The 23,027-nt window shown below is 42.5% G+C and overlaps 1 protein-coding gene across 1 annotated transcript in view; it reads left to right on the top strand.

Annotated features, from left to right (window-relative positions):
• Positions 1-23,027, top strand: part of LOC116511221 (lymphoid-restricted membrane protein-like) — a 68,748-nt gene that overhangs the window by 13,277 nt on the left and 32,444 nt on the right. The window contains exons 9-20 of the mRNA XM_032221090.1: positions 1,714-1,791; positions 4,088-4,144; positions 7,411-7,470; positions 7,821-7,885; positions 8,032-8,134; positions 8,858-8,971; positions 10,465-10,566; positions 11,432-11,595; positions 14,282-14,396; positions 16,080-16,242; positions 19,973-20,034; positions 22,399-22,473. Of these exons, the coding sequence (XP_032076981.1) occupies positions 1,714-1,791; positions 4,088-4,144; positions 7,411-7,470; positions 7,821-7,885; positions 8,032-8,134; positions 8,858-8,971; positions 10,465-10,566; positions 11,432-11,595; positions 14,282-14,396; positions 16,080-16,242; positions 19,973-20,034; positions 22,399-22,473 (1,158 nt within the window). The remainder of the gene's footprint in view (positions 1-1,713; positions 1,792-4,087; positions 4,145-7,410; positions 7,471-7,820; positions 7,886-8,031; positions 8,135-8,857; positions 8,972-10,464; positions 10,567-11,431; positions 11,596-14,281; positions 14,397-16,079; positions 16,243-19,972; positions 20,035-22,398; positions 22,474-23,027) is intronic.

Raw genomic sequence — 23,027 nt, 5'->3', positions numbered from 1 at the left:
GAGCTTGTCGATCAGAAGGTCGGCAGTTCGGCCGTTCAAATCCCAAGTGCTGTGTAACAGAGTGAGCTCCCGTTTCTTGTCCCAGCTTCTGCCAACCTAACAGTTAGAAAGCACGTAAAAATGCAAGTAGAAAAATAGGGACCAGCTTTGGTAGGAAGGTAACAGCGTTCCGTGCTCCTTCGGCGTTTAGTCATGCCAACCACATGACCACAGAGACGTCTTCAGACAATGCTGGCTCTTTGGCCTCGAAACGGAGATAAGCATTGCCCCCTAGAGTCGGGAACAACTAGCACATATGTACAAGGGGAACCTTTACATGTACCTTAATATTAAGAATATACAGCTAGTCCTTGACTTACAACCACAATTAACCCAAGATTTCTCTTGTTAAGCGAGACACTTGTCAAGTGAATTTTCTTTCATTTTATGACCATTCTTGCCATCATTGTTAAGTGAATCATCAAATTAGTGAACCAGGTGTTAAGGGAATCTGGCTTCCCCATTGACTTTTATTGTCAGAAGTTTTCAAAAGGTGATCACATCACCTCCGGGCCACTGCGACCGTCATTAATACATGACAGTTGCTAAACATCCAAATTTTGATCAGGTGACCATGGAGATGCTACAACGGTTGTAAGTGTGAAAAACGGTCATAAGTCACTTTTTTCAGTGCCTATGTAACTTTGAATGGTCACTAAACAAACATCGAGATTGTAAGTCGAGGAAAAACTGTAATAGTCTGACACAGATGGCATTTCAATATCCTCCACCAAATTTATTCACACATACCTCTTAACCTCCTGGTTTCTACATAGGTATAAGAGCACCACACTCAATCACAAGAATTTATCCCCAACTACCTTCTTTTATGGAAGAGTTTTTAGAATGAGTGCAGAGAAGAACAACAAAGATAATTAGAGGACTGGAGGATAAAACATAAGGAACAGTTGCTGGAATTGGGTATATCTAGTTTAATGAAAAGAAGGACTGCCACAAAAAAGAGGGGAGGTCAATCTATTCTCCAAACCACCTCAAGGCAGGACAAGAAGCAATGGATGGAAACTAATAAAGGAGAGAAATTTCCTGATACAACAATTAATCAGTGGAACGGCTTGCCTCCAGAAGTTGTGGGTGCTCCATCACTGGAGGTTTTGAAGGAGGACAACCATATGTCTGGAAATGGTATAGGGCAGAGGTAGCAACCTTAAACACTCAAAGAGCCATAAAGGTCGTAACCGGAACACACACACACCCCGCTCAATTCTGGAGCCGCCCAGAAGTGCAATTCCCCCACCATAGAGTCTCCTCCTAGAGCAGCATCTTTTTTTCCTCTGCTGACCGAAAAGACAAATCCTCCACCACCATAGAGGCTCCTAGCACGGTATCCTTTTTCCTCTGCCAACCGGAAGTCCGGTTCCCCCACCATAGAGTCTCCTAGCATGGCATCCTTTTTCCTCTACCTATCCTAACCAAAAGCCCTATCAATTGTGGAGCCAACCAGCGACAGGGAGCCACAGCAGAGGGATGAAAGAGCCACATGCGGCTCCAGAGCCGTAGGTTGCCAAGCCCTGATATAGGGTCTCCTGCTTGAGTTGGATTAGAAGACCTCCAAGGTCCCTTCCAATTCTGTTATTCTATTAAGGTCTTTTTTTTCATGGAAAGACAACTAGTAGAAAAGGAAACCAGTAATAACAAATATGTCGTTTAAATCAGAACATTAGAAATGCTCTTGATTCAGATGGCCTCCAGCAGAGGATTGAGGAGCTGTCGCAGAATATTAGTGAACTCCAAGTAAGTAACTCCTACATTTTGTTTCAGTGTGGAGTGGCAGAGATCCAGTTCAAAAGCATCAGATATTTGAAATATTCCAAGCGTCCGTAATCAAGAAAAGCAAATCAATTTTTTCTGAAGACAATGCAGTAATTCCTATTATTGGATTTCCAGTTATGTTGCATTGCAGAACCCAACATCCCTTTTCACTGGTTACATTAACTTGGGATGAGAAGATATTGGAGCCTTACCAATATCTGACAATCCACAGTTAACACTAAAAGTGGATCTGTGTTATTTACATTTGTAAGTTGGTTTTGGGACATCAGAGTACTTACAAAAAGCAACATGTAACCATGAAGATTCTGATACTGTCTCTTAAATTACATTTTTAAGAGGAATTTGAGCTGAAACTCAAATTCTGTATTATAGTTACATGTCGCTTAGCAAATGTTCCAGGTCTGAATAACAGATGAGAACATTAATGATGGTAGGATTTTTATGTCTCTATAATTTGAGATGTGTATGATGTAATTGAATCAAGAGATTTGTATCATTTTCTTAATGATAAGAACTTTATTCCACAAATTCTTGGTCAGTTCTGAGATATTTCATTATTTTGATGATACTTTTGTTAAGATTCCTCAGCATTTCTGCACAAAATGAGCATCAGCATACAACATATTAGAGCATGTAAGATTTTTTAAAGCATATTGGTGTGAGCTTTAAACTGTTAACATGTGCCCATCCTTTAAAACACTTCACACTGATGCTTCAAAGGCTTTCTTTTGATTCCTCCAGCCAATTACTCATTTACTCTCATTTTTCTGGTGCTTCAATTTATTCACACAAACACTTCAGGCAGGAACCAGGATTTATGTGTTCCATTCTGCAGAAACAGATGCTTACCAAAACAGACAAGATAGTGGTCAGGGTAGTGTCGTCTGTTGATTTTTAATGTGATGCACATAACCCTGCACGGAAATTCACAGAGTAATTTTGGGCCCACTCCCCCCCTTTCTCAACTCAGAAGCCAGAGAGGTGCGGTGGCTTAATGATGATTTTTGCTCCAGCAGTTCAAGTCCTAGTGGGGTGTGCTCCCATTCCTCGCCTCAGCTTCTGCCCGCAAAACAGTTCAAAAACATGTTTTATGAGAGTACATAAATAGGTACACCACTTGGGTGGGGAGACGAGCCGGCACTTTGTGCGAACAGTTAGAATCTTGCTGGCGCTGAACCTTCCCAGTTGTGAAGCCCCTTTGTGAGGCAGAGGCTTCGGTGGAGGGAGTGGGCTGTGGATGAGAGTGCAGGAAACCCATTTATTTTGGGGGGGGGGTTGGTGCGGAACTAGCTTTCCCTCTTGTGGTGCACCTTGCAAAACACATCAGTGTGAACTGAACGTTGCTAGTAAACAGGCAGCTAAACTGCATCTCTGCATTAGCGTTGTAGTTTCCTAGGTAATGTAACATCGCCATATATTAAAAACAATAAATAAAAAACCTAGAAGTCAGCAAGTTGTGGTTAGTGAAGGGGCTGGACTATGAATGATACAAGTCCTAGATTTTCCTCACAAAAATGTTCTGGTGACTTTGGTAACCATAGACTGGAAATGGAAAAATTTCTTTCTATCAACCCATTCTGGACTAATATGATAGATTATACAGTATTTCACAACCTTCATTGAAGTTATTTGATGCATTGATTAGAACCTATATCTATCTATCTATCTATCAATCATCTATCATCTATCTATCATCTATCTATCTAAACGGCTGTGTTGTGTGTATGTTCCCGCATAACTCTGGAATGCCTCAAGCAATTTCAACCAAACTTCCTACACAGACGACTTACTCTCTGGAGACAAATACTGTGGCGGTAAGACATCCCTAGCACCCCTCGGGTGTGTGTTCTGTTAAGATACAGCCTATTGTGCCTTAAAATGGCTTCTACTGTACTGCTGTAAAATGGCTTCTACTGTACTACCGTAAAATGGCTTCTACTGTACAGTGCAGTGGAGTTACCGTGGTAACAGCTTCACAGTACTCCACTAGGGGGCACCCTCTGGTAAGGAGGAAAATACAACATTAGAAATTACGTTTGGTCAAACATTTCCCCCCTATAAATAAATATCTGGGCAATGCCGGTTATCAGCTATTAATAATAAGAGCCATAACAATTAACAAGGCGATTCTTTTGCTTCATTTACTATTTTAGAAAAAAATATCCCCAAAGTGAGGGGGGAAAGTAAGAAAACAATTTTAGTATCTTTTCTTCCTGCTAGAATGCAGTTTCATGGTGGGTTTTTGTTCTTTCCCCAGATACAAACACATCTTTATGAAAGCACGGTGAGAAATAAAGACACAGCACTCCTTAAGGTTCGTGGGTATTTGATGACATTGAAGAATTTCTAGCCTGGTTTAATATTCAAAAGGTTGTATGTGACTCATCTGTGTCAATGAAGAAGTTTTAGGTCCCAATTGGCATAATTAAACAAGGACTACCTTATGGGATTAAGATAAAAATATTCTTAGGGATATGATTTAGATATTGCTCTATAGCTATGGTGAACCTACAGCACAAGTGCCACGAGTGGCATGCAGAGGAGAACTGGTTCGGGGGTGTGGCAGGCCTGGGTCACTGCCAATTCCAGCGATCCAGGCCACCAAAACACTACCAGTTCAGCCGAACCAGTCCGAACTGGTAGGAACCCACCACTGGTGTGGCTAGGTGGAATTCTATACTACTTTAGCTAGATCTAATTTACAGAGCTGCTCATTTCCTATTTCCTGTCCTCCTCCTACAGTTTGTTAGGCATGTCTGCTTGGAGACAAATTGAGAATGCATGCACCGAAATGTAATGAAAACCACACGAAGAAATGACTCCGGTTATTGCAATAGATACCGACAATCTATATTCCGGTTTGGGCCTGATTGCTGCAAATGCATCGGACAGCTATGCAAACCTGAGCTTAGAACAGCCTGTATTTGTGTACAATTTTCTCCAAAAAGCCTTTGTTGTCAAAGCCACTGCTTTCCATAGATTTGTCTTCCCTTTCTTCCAAACACCTGCAGCTAATTTGAATGTATGTAAAAAAAAAAAAAAAACAAGTAGCCGAACATCATTAAGCCTGCTTGGGATAGTATCTATTTTACAAACCTGTTTTGCAATGATGACGCATCATTCCATTTTTGTCTTAGTGTGTACTCACCTGCACTCCAATCACATCACATTTGTCACCTTTCCTATTCATTCTGTATATATATATATACACATACACATACACATACACATACACATACACATACACATACACATACACATACACATACACATACACATATACATATACATATATAAAAGCGAAATACCACTCACGTATCATCATGAAATCTCCAGAACCGTAAAGCTGTTCCTCTTAGTTTCTAGGTGCTCGCTAAGAAAGGGTTTTTCAAAATGACCATCAGATCATTAATATTTCTTATATTATTATTAACACGCTCTGATGCTAAGCAGTTAGACGTTCTACTCTCACTCCCCACCTGAAAAGAATTCTGTTCCAACTGCCACTTGGACGTGGCCAGCATGTGACTCATCCTTTCTGCGGGCTGGGAGTTTAGACATTCTGCTCCCCTTCCCCACCTGAAAAATGCTCTGATGCTAAGGAATTAGACTGAGGGAGAGAAGGAGATAAGATAGGAGAGGCCTCTGTGGGGCAAGCCTGAGAGAGAGAAGGGGATAGGAGAGGATCAATGGGGCCAGCCTGAGGGAGAGAAGGGGATAAGATAGGAGAGGCCTCTGTGGGGCGAGCCTGAGGGAGAGAAAGAGATCGGAGAGGATCAATGGGGCCAGCCTGAGGGAGAAAAGGGAAGAGGATAGGCCAATGGTAACTACTCATTAATTTTCAAGCTGTAAGTGTTGATTTATCAAGCCCAATCACATAGTTTCATAGCGGAGCATTGGTATCCAGCTAGTACTGAATATGGAGGCGATATGTGATAGTTATCCTACTCAGAAGCAACATATATCTGATTATTGGATGTTCATGGTACAAAGGGGAGGAAGAATTGTCTCTTTACTCCCCATTCACATGACTGCATTTCAAGGCACTTGGCAACCAGCTCGGTTTGCAACTAGTTGCAGTGTCTCATGAGTCATGTTGCCACAATTTGTGATGTTGTTTGCTCGTCTTGGAAAAATAGGTTTGCTTAATGGCTTGCTTCATTCAGTTAATAACCGTCATGAAAACCATTGAAACCCCCCCGGTCATATGGGTGCTTTGCCTTACGACCTCAATGACTGATGACCAATGTTCCAGTCCCAAATTTGGTTGTAAGTTGAGGACTACCTGTAATTGTGGCCAAAACCTAGGGAAAGGTTTAAACCCACGTCATTGCTTTGTAAGTACTATCCCATACTTTTTAACCAGTATGGGTGAGAAATTGGTTCAGTTAGCATTTTAAGGCAAACAAACAAACAAACTCCAATATAGTCCTTGACATGCGACCAGAGTTGAGCCCCAAATTCCCATTGCTAAGCAAGACAGTGGTTAAATGAATTTTTTCCCATTTTATAACGTATCTTGTCACCATTGTGAATCCGTTTAGTTGTTAAGTTAGTAACACAGTTGTTAAATGAATCTGGCTTCCCCATTGGCTTTGCTCAACAGAAGGTTGCAAAAGGGATCACATGACCCCGGAACATGGCAATCGTCATAAATACGAGTCAGTTGACAAGTGTCTGAATTTTGATCATGTGATCAAGGGGAATGCTGCAACAATCATAAATGTGAAACGTGGTCATAAGCCAGTTTCTCCAGTGCTGATGCAACTTCAAATGGTCACTAAACAAACTGTTACAAGTCAGGGACTATCTTTATACAGACCAGCTGCAGTGTGATTCTTACTTTGAGTTTACACATTGTGCTAAAGAGTCCTTTTTTGAAGGAGATGGATGGTTCAGACAGGCGACATATACATAAATAAGCTCATGTGAAGCTTAATCATAGTTAGAAATCATAAGTTTGGTGTACTCATTAAAACCAATTAGGGCAGTGATGGCGAACCTTTTTCACCTTGGGTGCCGAAAGCACCAGCGCGGGCGCTATCGCACGCACTCGCATGCCCCTCAAATATAATGCCCCCACACCGCGACCCCTGCGCATGCACGCATGAAACGCCCCGTACCTGCACGCATGGCTTTCTTGGAGCCTAGGGAGGGCGAAAATGGTCTCCCCCCCCCCTGCCCCACCCACCCACCCCCCGAGGCTCACCGGAAGCTGGAAACGTTCCATTTTCCCACTTCCAGTGGGCCCAGTAGGTCCGTTTTTTGCCCTCCCCAGGCTCCAGTGGCTTTCTAGGAGCGTGGGGAGGGCGAAAAACAGCCCAACACACAAACCGGAAGTTCAGGAACGGACCTCCAGGTTGTCCGTTGGGCAGTTTTTCTCCCTCCAGAGGATGAAAAACAGCCAAAACTCAAGACCGAAAATCAGCTGGCCAACGCCTCGCATGCCCTCAGAAATGGCTCCATGTGCCACCTGTGGCATGCATGCCATAACGGAATTAGGGGTTTGTATATTAAAGCGTGGTTAGTTAAGGCACAACCTGGTGTATCTACTTCACTCTTTCTCTTCAATCATTGCAGAAGGAGCTGAATATACAAGAACTAAACTCTGCCTTGAAGGAATACACGTTAGTGATAGAGGTAATGTTACCAGAGGTGGTATTCACTTACTTTCCCTACCGTTTGGCAAATGTGAGCTTACGTTCCCCGTCTACGTGTAAGCTCGGCCTTCCGCATATGAGCTTTGATTGGCGCGTGGCTTGCACGCAGGCGCACAGCTTGAAAACATGCTTAACTAGGGCCGCATAGAGCCAGAGCGGATGGGCAGGACCACCCACGATTTCCACTACCAGGCAAGCCAGTCTGAACCAGCTGAATAGCACCTCTGAATGTTATGATACCTTTGGGGGGACATGAGAAGGGATTGTTTGTTTCTTGCTTGTAGGGCCTGTACTAAACTTTTTTTTTCTTTTTTGAAATCTCAACTATAGACACTACGCGTAGAGAAAAATAAATTGTTGAACAACGTTCAGCAGATGCAGCAAGAACTGATCTCGTGAGTATTTTGGGAAGTCAAGAAAAAAAAAGATGCAGATTGTGATGGTATTCCTGAGCTCCAGATGTTTTAACTCTTTAAATGTTCATATGTACATACATGTATATATGTATATATGCGTCTGTGTGTGTGTGTATTTTTGCTAGGAATGGTATCAACTTCCCCCTAATCTACAAGTTCAACAGCAGCTTCCTGGAAGCTACCAATTCATTGCACTGCGAACTGGAGCTGGCCCAGGAACCATCAGAGGTCAGAAAATGTCTTTCAAAGGATGAGAAGATTAAATGATTTAAAATTCTTAGGAGCACTTTAACTCCCATTGCTAATCCAGACGTGGGATCCTTAGGGGGAAGGAAAGAATCTGTTGTGGCCCGCAGATGGCAGGAGATTCGGACAGTGAGGAGGTTGAGGGGAGGAACATGGGCCAGTCCTGGAGTCTGGGGAAGGCTCTAATGAAGGCTCTGCGTCAGAGGCAGAGATGGGACCAGGGAACAAGGGTCGACATGGGAGTAAAGTCACAGGTGGACGGTGAATGGCCCTCCCCATAGGGAATAAAAAAGGAGAGAAAGGGGAGGGGTGTTTACAGAAGTCAATTAGTTCATTCCTGAATTCTTCCCAAGTATTGCGGTGTCTGAAAGATATCAGCCACTCTCCAAGCCTGATAAAGGTCGATAAGAAAGGTAGTAAAACGGGGCAGAACTCACTTAAGAAATGTCTCGCTTTGCATTTTGGGCTCAATTGCAGTCGTAAGTCGAGGACTATCTGTACTTATCCCACTGTTAGATCTGTAGTTTCATAACATCTGAGATATGTTAGGAGTACTGCAAGAAAGAAGTTTCTTTGAAGTATATGGGCAGCTTCTTTTTCTGCTTTTTCAGATTAACTGAAAAGCAAATTTTCAGTATAGTGTATAGGCCGTGTTCCAGCTCAGCCGCATAATGTGCCTTTTTCAAATAACTTTTTCTCATTAAGATCCCTGGAATTGAGTGGACGGCGCTTGATGAATCCCTGGACAGAGAAGTTTTATTGCTTCTTGAAGGGCCAGAGCGAGTAGGAGAAAAGTTCAAGGCCACCATTTTAAACCTGGTAAATGGAACATGGTGGGTGGGGATAATGAAAAAAAAACAGACTTGAAAACACTTGGTTTAAATGTTTGCTAAATCCAACAACATTTTTTGCTTCTTTTCCTCCCATTTAGGTAACACAACATCTAGGTTCTTCTCACTTATCAATACTGCTAATTGTGTCCAGACTATAAAAGAAAATATTGCATACAAATGTTCTGTTCTAAGACTTCAAGCCATTCCATTAGATCCAGTCCATTCGTGTAGTTCCGTTCCATTAGATCCATTCCAATCCATTCCATTCCATTAGATCTATTCCATTCCATTTGTGCCGTTCCATTCCATTCCATTAGATCTATTCCAATCCATTCCATTAGATCCATTCCAATCCATTCCATTAAATCCATTCCATTAGATCCATTCCATTAGATCCATTTCATTCCATTCCATTAGATCCACTCCATTCCATTAGATCCATTCCAATCCATTCCATTCCATTAGATCCATTCCAATCCATTCCATTAGATCCATTCCATTCCATTAGATCCATTCCATTCGTGTCATTCCATTCCATTCCATTAGATCCATTCCAATCCATTCCATTCCATTAGATCCATTCCATTCCATTAGATCCATTCCAATCCATTCCATTCCATTAGATCCATTCCATTCCATTAAATCTATTCCATTCTATTTGTGCCATTCCAATCCAATCCATTGCAATCAATACATTCCATTCCAGCCTTGCCATTCTATCACATCACATCACATTCAATCTTTTCCATTCCATTCGTGCCATTCTGTTCCATTCCAATCCAACCCAACCCAACCCAACCATTCCAAACCAAACCAAACCAAACCAAACCAAACCAAACCAAACCAAACCAAACCAAACCAAACCAAACCATTCCATTGAGGTAACACTGGGATGCTAATAACATCATAGAATTCCCCCTCCGGAGAGGCCTGGCGAATACATCCTTATTCTTCCGCTTTAAAACATTAAACTTCTTTTGTTGTTGTTCTCTCGGATACTTGCATACATTTCTTTAAAAATATTTGGTGTTTTGTTTTGTAAGCTCTCCTGAAGCACAGGAGAAAAACATCTAAGAAAGCCCCTAAATCTCAGCTGTACCTGTTGAATCCTGCCTTCTGTCTTGAAAGGCATAGTGGGGACAGGCAGATAACAGAAAAGAGAACAGTGGGTTCAGATGACTTAAATCCTGCAATTGCTTTACAGTTTCGTATTACTCTGTATCGTTTGTTCTTGGGACTGGAGACAGAAAACCAGAATAAGCAAATTAAATTCTTAAATTGAAGTCTCCCTGTTGAGGATAGAGAGTCTGGCATGCTGTGGTCTGTGGCATTGTGAAAAGTCAGACACAACTTGTGCTATTCGCAACTTAAACCAGGCTTGTATAAAGACAACATCCCAGGTCCAGCAGCCCTTTCAATCCAATGACTCTTTTATGATACCTTCGGATGTTTCCCATGTTCCCAACTCTTTCTTTGCAGCGAGAAGAACTTTCTCAAGTTGAAGATTTAGCAGGGCTGCCTTTGCTGAACCCAACAGACTGTGAATTGGATCTGCAAGAAACTTACCAGAAGACCTTGGTGGTAAATAACCCTTGAATGGCAGGCAAGCGTGCTCTTAGGTTAGCTTCCCCGAAGACAAATTCCCTTGTAAGCATTGGATCACCTTTAATTAATCTGCCACCCTTCAGATGTATTGGAATATGAATTCCCAGCAAACCATGCAGTTGCATATATCAGGGCATTTTCTATCTGGGATTCTGCGGGTAAATATTTTTGCCTCACAACTTTGGGTCCTCTAAGAGGAATGGTAGCTTGATGGCTTTGCAGCTCTCTTTTAGCAGATCGGAGAAAATAAGACAAAGGCAGAAGTGAAAGATGTTTCCTTCAGCTGCCAAAGCTCCAATCTGATTTTAGATTCTTCTCTTTTCTTTTTGTTCCTTTCTGGGGGTGCTAATGTTGAGGGGCTTTCTGGTAAGAGGAGGGCCTACAGCGGCTTGGAATCTAGCATTGATTCTTCCTCCTTGTTCTCAGAATTTGTGAAGTAGCAGATCACCTGACTATTTCCTGAGGGGCCACAAAACTAGCATATGTAGTTGAATTAAACGTTCTGTTTTCCTCTGAAACTTTTCTTTTCTTGGATTTAACCATGGTTGGTTCAATAAAAAGCTCAATAAATCATGTGCCAGCAGGTATCACCCATTGGCGGTTGTGACGCATATTTTGAGCAACAGGGAGCCGCAGCAGAGGGATGAAAGAGCCACATGTGGCTCCGGAGCCTTGGGTTGCTGACCTCTGGCTTAATTCAACCAATAGACTGCTGTGCTCTGTAGATCGATGATGTTCGTCCGTTGTGTTCGAAAGAGGACCTTGACATCTAAGATGTTGTGGGCTGTCCACGATGTGTCCGCAGGTGGCTCTATAGATGTTTGTGTTGACTTCCACACAGGACCTCAAGAAAACTCTGGAGAATAAAAGAACCCTATGGCTCCAGAAACTAAATTTTTTGGAAGCTCAGAAGGAATCCCTGGATAAGGAGCTCATTAAAATGGCGGGAAACATGCGGAGGATGAGAACGGAGCAGCTACATTTAAAGAAAATGCTTTTGTCCAGGTTGTTCTTTCTCAATGTATAGAATGTATGGTTTCTGCATTTAGTCAGTTGCAAATTCCCTACAATTCAGTAAATTCAATCTCAGTTTGGGTTGCTATGTGGTAACATCTCCATAAGGCTAAACCCAAAAAGGATTGGTAGCCCATAATACCCACAGGATGCATTTCTGTAGGAGGTAAGAGGGCATAGGTCAGGGATGTCCAATTGTGGCAAGCTTAAGACTTGTGGACTTCTATTCTCAGAATTCCCAAGTCAGCATGTTAGCTAGAGAATTCTGGGAGTTGAAGTCCACAAGTGTTACCACTTATGCCAGGGGTGTCCAATCTTGGCAACTTTTAAGAATTGGGTCTGTCCAGTTGAATGAAGAGAAGGACTAGGGGTGACATGGTAGCTTCCAATATTTGAGGGACTGCCACGAAGAAGAGGGAGTCAAACTATTCTCCAAAGCCCTTTTAGGCAAGAGAAGAAGCAACGAATGGAAACTAATTAAGGAGAAAGACAACCTAAAACTAAGTAGAAATTTCCTCACAGTGAGAACAATTAACCAGTGGAACGGATTGCCTTCAGAAGTTGTGGGTGCTCCAACACTGGAGGTTTTCAACAAGAGACTGGACAATCATTTGTCTGAAATGGTATGGGATCTCTTGAGCAGAGGGTTGGACTAGAAGACCTTCAAAGTCCCTTCCAACTGTTATTCTGTCTTTTGTGGACTTCAACTCCCAGAATTCTCCAGCCAGCATGTTGGCTGGGGAATTCTGGGAGTTGAAGTCCAGAAGTCTTAAAATTTGCCAAGGTTGGACACCCCTGGTGTAGGTGAAGGACATGACCCCCCATATTTCTCCCACCAGTGGGAAGGAACTAGCAATGGGTCTCTGCCAAAGAAAATGAGAGAAGAAGGCTCTTCTTTGTGTTAGAAAGGAAATAGATATGTGGGTAAAGTCTGGGAGATGTCAGAATGTATCAAATTGACAGATTGAGAATGTTTTTTGAAAGGCAGCTTAAAGGCCATCATTCGCTCCATTTTTAAACTGGACTCAAAAAATGACCTGACCTTTCTCTGTAAGTCCACATTAGTAGATGGGGGAGGGGTGAGGCTTAAAAGTTGAAAGAAAGAAGATGGATGATAAACTAATAAAAATATGAACGTAGTAAAGAAAGAAGGTGCATGTATATCAGAGATGGTATTCAGCCAGTTCTGACCCATTCTGGAGAACCGGTAGCAGAAATGTTGAGTAGTTCAGAGAACCGGCAAATACCACCTTTGACTGGCCCCACCCCCATCCTTTTGCTGCCTCCAGAGTCTCAGCTGATTGGAGTCCCAGCTGATCGGCTGGGTCTTCTTCTGTTGCCCTGCACAGGAGAATGGAGGTGGAAAGACGGTTAGTGGCCTGGGGAGGGAATTGGGATTTTACAGTATCCGTGCCATGGAGTGAGGAAGGAATGGAGATTTTACAGTATCCTTGCCCTGGAGTGAGGAAGGAATGGAGATTTTACAGTATCCTTGCCCTGGAGTGAGGACGGAATGGAGATTTTACAGTATCCTTGTCCTGGAGTGAGGACGGAATGGAGATTTTACAGTATCCTTGCCCTGGAGTGAGGAAGGAATTGAGATTTTACAGTATCCTTGCCCTGGAGTGGGGTGGAAATGGATATTTTACAGTATCCTTGCCCTGGAGTGAGGAAGGAATGGAGATTTTACAGTATCCTAGCCTTGGAATAGGATGAAAATAGGGATATCCTTGCTCTGGAGTGAGGAGGAAATGGGAATTTTACAGTATCCTTGCCCCGGAGTGGGATGGGAATTGAGATTTTACAGTATCCTTCTCCCAGGAGTGGGGAGAGAATGGGGATTTTGCAGTATCCTTTCGCTTCCACACCCACCCAGCCAAGTCACGCCCACCAAGCCATACCCACAGAACTGATACTAAAAATGTTGAATCCCACCACTGATATATGCAAGTAAACTAAGGACCATTTGTTAAAGCTACAGTTTAGAGATTCAGCAGCCTGGGAAAAAGTGACATGATCTGTACTCGTGCTTATAACCATCCCTGACCCTCGCAGTCACATGATCACAATTTGGATGTTTGGCAACTGGCTCACCTTTACGACTGGTTGCAGCGTCCTGCGGTCATGCGATTTGTGATTAGTAGCTTTTTTTGACCAATTTTCTGGAGGGAAAAATAAAACCTCCCCTTAGGGAAAAGGGATCACTTATTGATCATGTGATTTCCTTAATGACCATGTGATTAATAGCCACCATAAAAATTGTAAAATTTGAATGCAACCCAACTTAAACGACTGTAACGACTTACAACAGAAACTTGAGTCCCAATTGTGGTCATAAATTGAGGACTGCCTGTAGGTGAATATCCTCAAGCATTACCCCGTAATGCTCCTAAGCCTGTAAATGCATATGATTGAGCATATGTACAGTACAAGGAATCCTGAGCCCTGTTGTGTTGCTAAGTCAGAAGTTTGCTAAGTGAATTTTGGCCATTTTATGACTTTTCTTGCCACATTTGTTTAAATGAATCACTGCAGTTGTTAAATTAGTAATACAGTTGTTAAGTGAATCTGGCAACTTCCCCAGTGACTTTGCTGGTCAGAAGGTTACAAAAAGGGATGAAATGACCCCGGGACACTGCAACCATCATAAATACGAGAGTGCTTACTATCTTCATAGACAACATGAGATCCAGTCCACCAACCAGCTCAAAGAAGAAGCTTTGGCAGAAGCAGACGTCTTAAGATTGAAATTGCAAGAGCTAAGTGAACAATTGGAGGAAGCTGGGAAGAGGGTAGGTATCCTACATTGTATTTTTATATCTTTAATTGTTTTAAAAAGATGGAACAAACTTTTATGTCTAGATAGATAGATAGAGATAGAGATATAAATGGCTGTGTGTGTGTGTGTGTGTGTGTGTGTGTGTGTTCCAGCATAACTCTGGAACACCTTCAAGCAATTTCAACCAATCTTGGTACACAGATGACTTACTCTGTGGAAAAAAATAGTGTGGAGGTAAGACACCCCTAATACCCCTCAGGGTGTGTGTTCTGTTAAGATACAGCCTGTTGTGCCTTTAAATGGCTTCTACTGTACTGCCGTAAAATGACTTCTATTGTACAGCACAGTGGAGTTGCCATGGTAACAGCTTCACCATACTCCACAAGGGGACTCCCTCTGGTAAGAGGGGTGGGAATCCACAATTAGAAATTATGTTTGGTCCGGACATTTTCCCCCATATAAATAATTATCCGGGCAACGCCAGATTATGAGCTAGTTGTTTTTTTAAGGGTGGAACAATCTTTAGAGATGCCAAAATATGAAGTAGTGTGAATTATCTGACCCAGACATTTGGTGCATCTATGAATCCTGTGTGCCCTATTGATTTAGGATCGTTTTTCTCATGACCCTGCAGTATCCCCACAGTCACGTGATCAAAATTTGGGTGCCTGGCCACTGGCTCCCATTTATGATGGCCGCAGTGTCCTGGAGTCACGTGTTCCCCTTTGACAAGCAAAGTCAATGGGGAAGCCAGATTCACTCAAACAGCCCTGTTACTAACTTAAATAATGTGGTGATTCACTTACCGGTGGCAAGGAAGGCCGTAAAACGAGGCAAAATTCACTTAACAACTGTCTTGCTTAGCAACAGAAATGTTGGGCTTAATTGTGGTCATAAGTCAAGAACTACCTGTAAGCTACAGAAGGTTTTCGTTGTTTTGTTTCGTTTGCTTATGTTCTCTTCGGTTCGGTTTGGTTTTGTTCTGCTCTCACCTCTTCCACTCCACTTCTTCTCTTCTCTTCTCATCTTCTCTTCTCTTCTCCCCTATCCTATGCTATATTATTCTATTCTATAATCCTATCCTATCATTCTATCCTATCCTGAATTCTATTCTATTATCCTATCCTATGTTATGTTATGCTATACTTCCCTTCTCTTCTCTTCTTTTCTCTTCTTTCTCTCAGTCCAGCTGCTGAGCTGCTTTGAAATCTTAATTATTATGAAGTCTTTATGTGCAGTCCTGGTGAAGTGACTGCTTGCATTATTCCTTTCGGTATGTTGAGGCTGTCTTCCCCACCGGAGGTGGGGGGGGGGGCTCAGTTTCCTTCTGTAAAATACTGGGGGGAAAGAGCTTTACAGTGGCTAGCTGTAGGCCGCTTGGTTTAACGAAAGCAGAACTGGTGTGCTCATCTGGAACTTGCAGAAATGTGATTGCGGAAGAAGTCAAAGCTAGGCTGGAGGAGGGGGGGGGAGGGGGGTGACAACTTCTTGTGCTCTGCACAGGAAAACAACGCTTGGTGCACACCAACAAGCAGAACCTGTCCCTCAAAAAATGCAGAAGCACGAAGAGTTCATGGCTTCCGGAAAGAGAAGAAATGTGTTTTTGGTCTCTTTTTGGAAGCGGCCCATAGGAGCGCGTCTTGCAGCATTTGATGCCGGAAACTTGAGTTGACCTGCTGTCGCTGCTTTCTTTAAGGTTAAGGATCGCGAGAGTGACTTTCACGCTGCCCACGGGGAAGTAGGATCTTTACAGAAGAAGCTAGAAGAAAGCGCTGCCGAGCAAGGAAGACTCCGGGGTAGAAATACAGATTTAACGCAAACTTGCCAACAGCTGGAATGGCAACTTAAGGAACAAAGTAGTAAGTATCTCTCAACTCTTTGGTCCTTCCGTCCATCCTTTTAGGTTGCAACCTGCATTCGTCTTGGGGGATATGAAGCCTGAGTAAGACCATACGTAGAATACTGCATTCAGTTTTGGTCACCACACTATAAAAAAGATATTGAAATTCTAGAAAGAGTGCAGAGAAGAGCAACCAGGATGATTAGGGGACTGGAGGCTAAAACATACGATGAACGGTTGCAGGAACTGGATATATCTAGTCTAGTGAAGAGAGAGACCGGGGAGACAGGATAGCAGTGATCCAATATTTGAGGGGCTGCTATTTTCAGCTATTTTCCAAAGCACCTGAAAGCCAGACAAGGAATAATGGATGGAAGCTGAACAAGGTTGTAACTTCAAATGGTCACTAAATGAATCATTATAAGTCAACTAACTATACTATAATTCTTAACAGATAAAAGAATTATCTTCCCTATGCTGGGCTGACAAAACAATTGATTATTATCTTGTCGTGGCGAAGGGTCTTGCGTAGCTCAATGAAGCTATCAGTTCTGCCGCGCAGGGCACCCAAAACGGACAGGTCATAGCAGAGAGCTCTGACAACGTGACCCACTGGAGAAGGAAATGGCGACCCACTCAGAGGTGGGTTCCTACCAGTTCGGACCGGTTCAGCCGAGTAGGTAGTAACTCGACCGGACACATGCCCGAACCGGTTCTATCAGAAGCAATTATTTTATTTCTGCACATGCAAGCATAGCACGGGCGCAAAGCACCCCCCCCCCCCCGGAAGCACATCCCTGAGCGAACCGGCAGTAGGAGAAGCCGGAACCCACCCCTGAACCCACTCCTGTATCTTTGCTGTGACAACCCCATGGGCGGTACGTTGCCCATGGGGTTGCAATGGGTGGGATACAACTTCACAGCTAACAGCAACATCCTGAGCTGCTGTGAGTCATGAGGGTTGATATATAGTCCAATATAGCTCTGTGATTTCTAGAGATGACTCACTTGTGTAAGAGCAGAGGTTGCTACATTGCTTCAAGTTCCTGATGTGGTCCAGAACTTGGCTCCAAAACAAGAAAGGTGTGAAGGCAACTTCTCTTTCTTATTGTTCCTCAAAAACTATAATTGGAAAAACTTTGCCTGTGGAAACTGGGGCCTTGCAGTAGGTCTGTCATTGGCTATTGATTGACAGCAAGTGTGATGGTATATAATACAATGCAATACAATAGCAGAGTTAGAAGGGACCTTGGAGGTCTTCTAGTCCAACCCCCTGCCTAGGCAGGAAACCCTATACCGTTTCAGACAGATGGCTATCCAACATCTTCTTAAAGACTTCCAATGTTGGGGCATTCACAGCTTCTGGAGGCAAGTTGTTCCACTGATTAATTGTTCTAACTGTCAGGAAATTCCTCCTCAGTTCTAAGTTGCTTCTCTCCTTGATTAGTTTCCACCCATTGCTTCTTGTTCTACCCTCAAGTGCCTTGGAGAATAGTTTGACTCCCTCTTCCTTGTGGCAACCCCTGAGATATTGGAACACTGCTATCATGTCTCCCCTGGTCCTTTTTAAAAATTAAACTAGACATACCCAGTTTCTGAAACCATTCTTCATAGGTTTTAGCCTCCAGTCCCCTAATCCTCTTTGTTGCTCTTCTCTGCACTCTTTCTAGAGTCTCCACATCTTTTCTACATTGTGGCAACCAAAACTGAATGCCATATTCCAAGTGTGGCCTTACCAAGGCATTATAAAGTGGTATTAACACTTCACGTGATCTTGATTCTATCCCTCTGTTTATGTAGCCTAGAAGTGTGTTGGCTTTTTTGGCAGCTGCTGCACACGACTGGCTCCTATTTAAATGGTTGTCCACTAGGATTCCAAGATCCCTTTCACAGTTACTAATATTGAGCAAGGTACCACCTATACTGCACCTGTGCATTTCCTTTTTCTTGCCTAAATGTATACAGCTAGTCTTCAACTTATAAACATTCTTTTAGTGACTTAAGTTGCAAAGCTGCTATGGCACTGAAAAAAGTGACTTACAGTTGCTTTCCCTACTTATGACCGTTGCAGCATCCCCGTGGTCTCTTGATTTACACTCGGATGCTTTACAACTGACTCACATTTACGACAGTTGCAGTGTCCCTTGGTCTTGTGATCCCCTTTTGCAACCTTCTGACAAGCCAAGGCCATTGGGAATCCGGATTCACTTAACAACTGGGTTACTAATTTAACAACCATGGTGACAAACACATTTTATCATGTATGGTGGACATTTTATCATAAATGGGCAAAGAGACACCGGTGGCTAGAAAAGTTGATAGGAAACATGTAGATTTTTTTTTATTAAATAATTTTTATTGAATGTTTTAATCTTTAAAAACAGAAAGAAAAACACAATAAGAAAAAAACAAAACACAAAACATACATAACAATATAAAATAATTATAGAGCCTTCTGTATCAGCTTTCATGTTTAGCCTTTATAGTTCTCCATTCTGCCTTGCTTCCCTGTTGCTTTTACCTTGTCCTATAATATAACAACAGTAGTACTAACATTTAAAATAATATTATTTATATCACCATATATTTACATTCTCTATTTTCTGTTTTGGCTTCTGTTTTCTAGCCACTTATAAATGCTGTTCCATATTTTATAGAAATCCGATTCTTCTCTTTATTTTAGTTCTATTGTCATTTTGTCCATCTCTGCACATTCGAGTACTTTTCTAATTATTGTTTCATCTGCGGGTGTATTGATTTTTTTCCAGTTTTGTGCAAAAGCCATCCTAGCTCCAGTGAGTATGTGTATGATTATGTATTGAAATTGTTTATCCATTTTTTGGTCTAATAGTCCTAATAAGAATGCTTCTGGTTTTTGCACCAGTATTTCCTTGTGATGGGGCATGTCCATCACATATGGTAGGATGTTCCAGACTTGTGGCTCCATCTCCAACATTTTGGGGATAAATTTGGGTACATTTTGGCCAATCTCACTGGAGGCAAATGCTATCTATAAAACATTTTATAGAGGTTTTCTTTGTAAGCTACTGCCATTGTAAATTTATAATTTCTTTCCCATAATTTACCCATTTTTCTAACTCTATATTATGGCTCAAATTTCTTCCCTAGCTAATCATGTAGGAAACATGTAGATTTTAACCCTGATTAAAATTCCTATTTTTATTAGGTATAATAGCAGAAACAAAATTGATAGGAAAAGTATGTATTTAATATTGCATGTCTTAACAGCAGCGAGGATATTTGCACAATACTGGAAAAATGAAGATATGCCCCCAAATGAAGAGATAGGAAGATACTAGATTGTGCAGAAATGGATAGATTGACATTGAAAATTAAACAGAAAGAATATTATCAAACATGGGATTTATTTTACCAATGGTTGGAAAAAAGGGGTGGAGATTAAGAACATAAATTTGTATTGTTAAGAAAACTAAATTCCCAGAAAACTTGATGTTTATTAAGCACTAAGAAATGTATTTAATAGAAAATCAGTTAAAAAATTTTAAAAGAAAAGTGGCAAGAAAGTCATAAAATGGGCAAAACTCACTTAACAAATTTCTCACTTGGCAACATGCATTTTCGCCTCAATGGTGGTCATACACGGAGGACTACCTCAGATGGTGTCTTCCTTATCTGGAATATTCATTTATTTAATATATTTTTGTTAGATGAGAATGGGAAAGCTATAGTTTATAGATACTCATCAACTATTGTCTAATGTTTTGTAGCTGCTCTGGAGTCACTCAAGGAGAAGTATTTAAGAAGACTGTTCTGTGGTGTACTTTGTCAGGTAGGTAAAGGTAAAGGTTCCCCTCCCACATTCACTATATTGCCAAAAGTATTCACTCACCCATCCAAATAATCAGAATCAGGTGTTCCAATCACTCCCATGGCCACAGGTGTATAAAATCAAGTACCTAGGCATGCAGACTGTTTTTACAAACATTTGTGAAAGAATGGGTCGCTCTCTCAGGAGCTCAGTGAATTCCAGTGTGGAACTGTGATTGGATGCCACCTGTGCAACAAATCCAGTCGTGACATTTCCTCGCTCCTGAATATTCCACAGTCAACTGTCAACTGTATTATAAGAACGTGGAAGTGTTTGGGAACGACAGCAACTCAGCCACGAAGTGGTAGGCCACATAAACTCGTCCAACATCAGTGTGCGACCTCACAAATGCGCTTCTGGAAGAATGGTCAAAAATTCCCATAAAGACACTCCTGAACCTTGTGGACAGCCTTCCCAGAAGGGTTGAAGTTGTCATAGCTGCAAAGGCTGGATGTCATATTGAACCCTATGGATTAGGAATTGATGTCACTTACAATAAGTTCATATGCGAGTAAAGGCAAGTGAGCGAATACTTTTGGTAATATAGTGTACGTGCCAGTCCAATGATAGCTAGCCTTTTTCTAAAGGCGTACCAAAAAATTGTATTTGCGTGCGAATCCCACCCATGCGCATGCGGGCATGACCCCCGTTCAGGAAAGCCTCCAGAACCTGGGGAGGGCGAAAAATGGCTCAATGGCCTGCCCGGAGGTTCGGGAACAAACTTCCCAAAGTCACCTAGCTGGCCTCTAGGCCTAAGGTAGGACTAGAACTCACAGTCTCACAGACTCTGGCCTGGTGCCTTAACCACTAGACCAGCCTGGCTCTAATGTCTTGGTTTTTCTGCATTCTGTCATCGTATAATCATGATTTATTAAACTTGTATTTTGCTGAATTCTCATAGTTTAGGCAGCTCCTGACAATCAAAAGCATTACAATAAAATCAATAAAAGAGAAAAACATTAAAAATAATACATGATGCAAGTATCATAATGCAAGTGCCAGGGTTGTTATTGTCATTGTCGTAGGTAAAAGAGTGCCACATGCCCTCACAGCTAAATGCAATAATGAAGTTGGATACTATGTGGGTGATGCAGTAAAGCATGGGTGTTGTAATACCTTTATCTTGAATGCCTTTCCTTTAAAACTGGGCCTACTAATAATTGTCAGGCTGTGTTCTGACCTAGGCTTCCCCAAAACGCATGAGGCAGAGTCCTGATCCCAACAAAACCCCTTTTATTAAACGAATGTGAATTCCTCTCATTCACATCCAGCAAGGCCTGGCAAACAGTCTTTCAAAGGAATATTTATGACTATGGACCTTATCTATCTTGGAAAGCTGCCATGTAAATATTTTCCAAATGAGGTGCTGTGCAAGGAAAGACTGGGCACAGAATCTCTGAGATTCATGGACAGATCTTCACACTCCTGAAACTAATCTAATGACCGAACAAACGAATTGTTTCCTGCAAAAGCCCCCTCCCCTTTCACTCTTTTATCTCCTGTGGGAGGGGCCAATCACTTTCGACCTGTGACTTTACTCCCAAGTCTACCCTGATTTCTTAGTTGTTCTTTTCTTCTGGCAGCTCTGTGCATGCGCACACTGGGAACAGGCTCCAGCTATTCCTCTGCCTCACTGCTGTCTAGCTCCGTAGGCACCTGATCACTGCCAGACGCCTTGGCCCCATTTCTGCCTCCGACGCAGAGCCCTCGTCCGAGCCTTCCCCAGCCTCCAGGACTGGCCCATGCTCCTCACCAACCTCCTCACTGTCCGACTCTGCTGCCAGCTCCACTGGCTGCTGGCGGGCCACAACAGGCTGTCATTTCCCAAATGGGACTGTGTCAATTTATCTGGGGCATTGTCTCAGACAAAGTTGGAACGAGTTCTGGGATTTGGGCTCACACATTTCTGATGGCTAGCAACCCTCTTTTGAAGAAAATTTTTCTCAAAGGATAACTTTGTTTGGTTCCAATCAGCACAAACCGCAACTGAGATGATCAAATCTAGGTGATCAAATCTAGGTGATCAAGTCTAGAACAGCATCCTCTGTGCTGATTGAAAACATCAACCAGGGTTTTCCCCAGCCCTAAAACTGAGAGGTTATTTAAGGCCTTTGGCATGCAAAACGTGCATTCAACCTTTTGGGTTCTTGAAAAATATGTTTCTATGTACCCTCTGCAGGAACCAAACTCTTATTTCTTCTTGGCTTCAGGCATTTAGCACTTGTCCTCTTAGATAGCAGCTGTGCTTCCAAAACATACCTAGGTTTGCTTGGTAAATTCACCTTCCTTTCAACTGACCAGCATGCTAATTTTCTGTTAAAACAGAGGTGTGCGTTTGATCGTGATGAGAGCCCTTCGTCCTGCTCGAGCGTCAACGGAGAGATAAGGACAGAAGAGGAGGTAAGCGCAAAGCAAGTTTTGGAAGTGTAGGTTGGATGAGAACTTGTAGAGGAACTGATCATCTGCAACATTCGTGCTTGTAAAGTTGACTGAGCAGAGATGATAAAGAACTGAATGTCCCTCTATGTACCAGTGATGGCAAACAGGGCGTGTATGTGTGTTTGCGACAGCACGCGTGCCAGCACCCATAATGCAATGTGGGAGCAAGACCCCTCCCCCTGCGCATCTGCACGTGACTTCCTTCACTCCCGCTTCCCCCGCGCATGCACGTGTGACACCCCGCGCCCGATTTTGGGCCTTCTGTACGTGGAAGCCCACTAGTCTCTTAGCATATAACCCCCAGAGGTCATCTAATAGCCATTGGTCCTTGCGACTTCCAGGAATTGGTCCCTTTTCTGAAGCCAGCCAAGCTGGCAGCCAGCAGTACATAATGTTCCTTTTTTTTAATTAGCTTATACGAAATACAAGAGCAAATAATAAGGAACAAAGGGAAGGGAAAGGGAATGGAGAAAAGTGTAGGAAAGAAGGGAAAAAAGGAAAAAAAGGCATTGACT

This window comes from Thamnophis elegans, chromosome 7 (genome assembly GCF_009769535.1).
Source record: "Thamnophis elegans isolate rThaEle1 chromosome 7, rThaEle1.pri, whole genome shotgun sequence".
NCBI classification, from domain to species: Eukaryota; Metazoa; Chordata; class Lepidosauria; order Squamata; family Colubridae; genus Thamnophis; species Thamnophis elegans.
The sequence above is the reverse complement of the archived record's forward strand: the minus strand, read 5'-3'. Positions and strand labels throughout refer to the sequence as shown.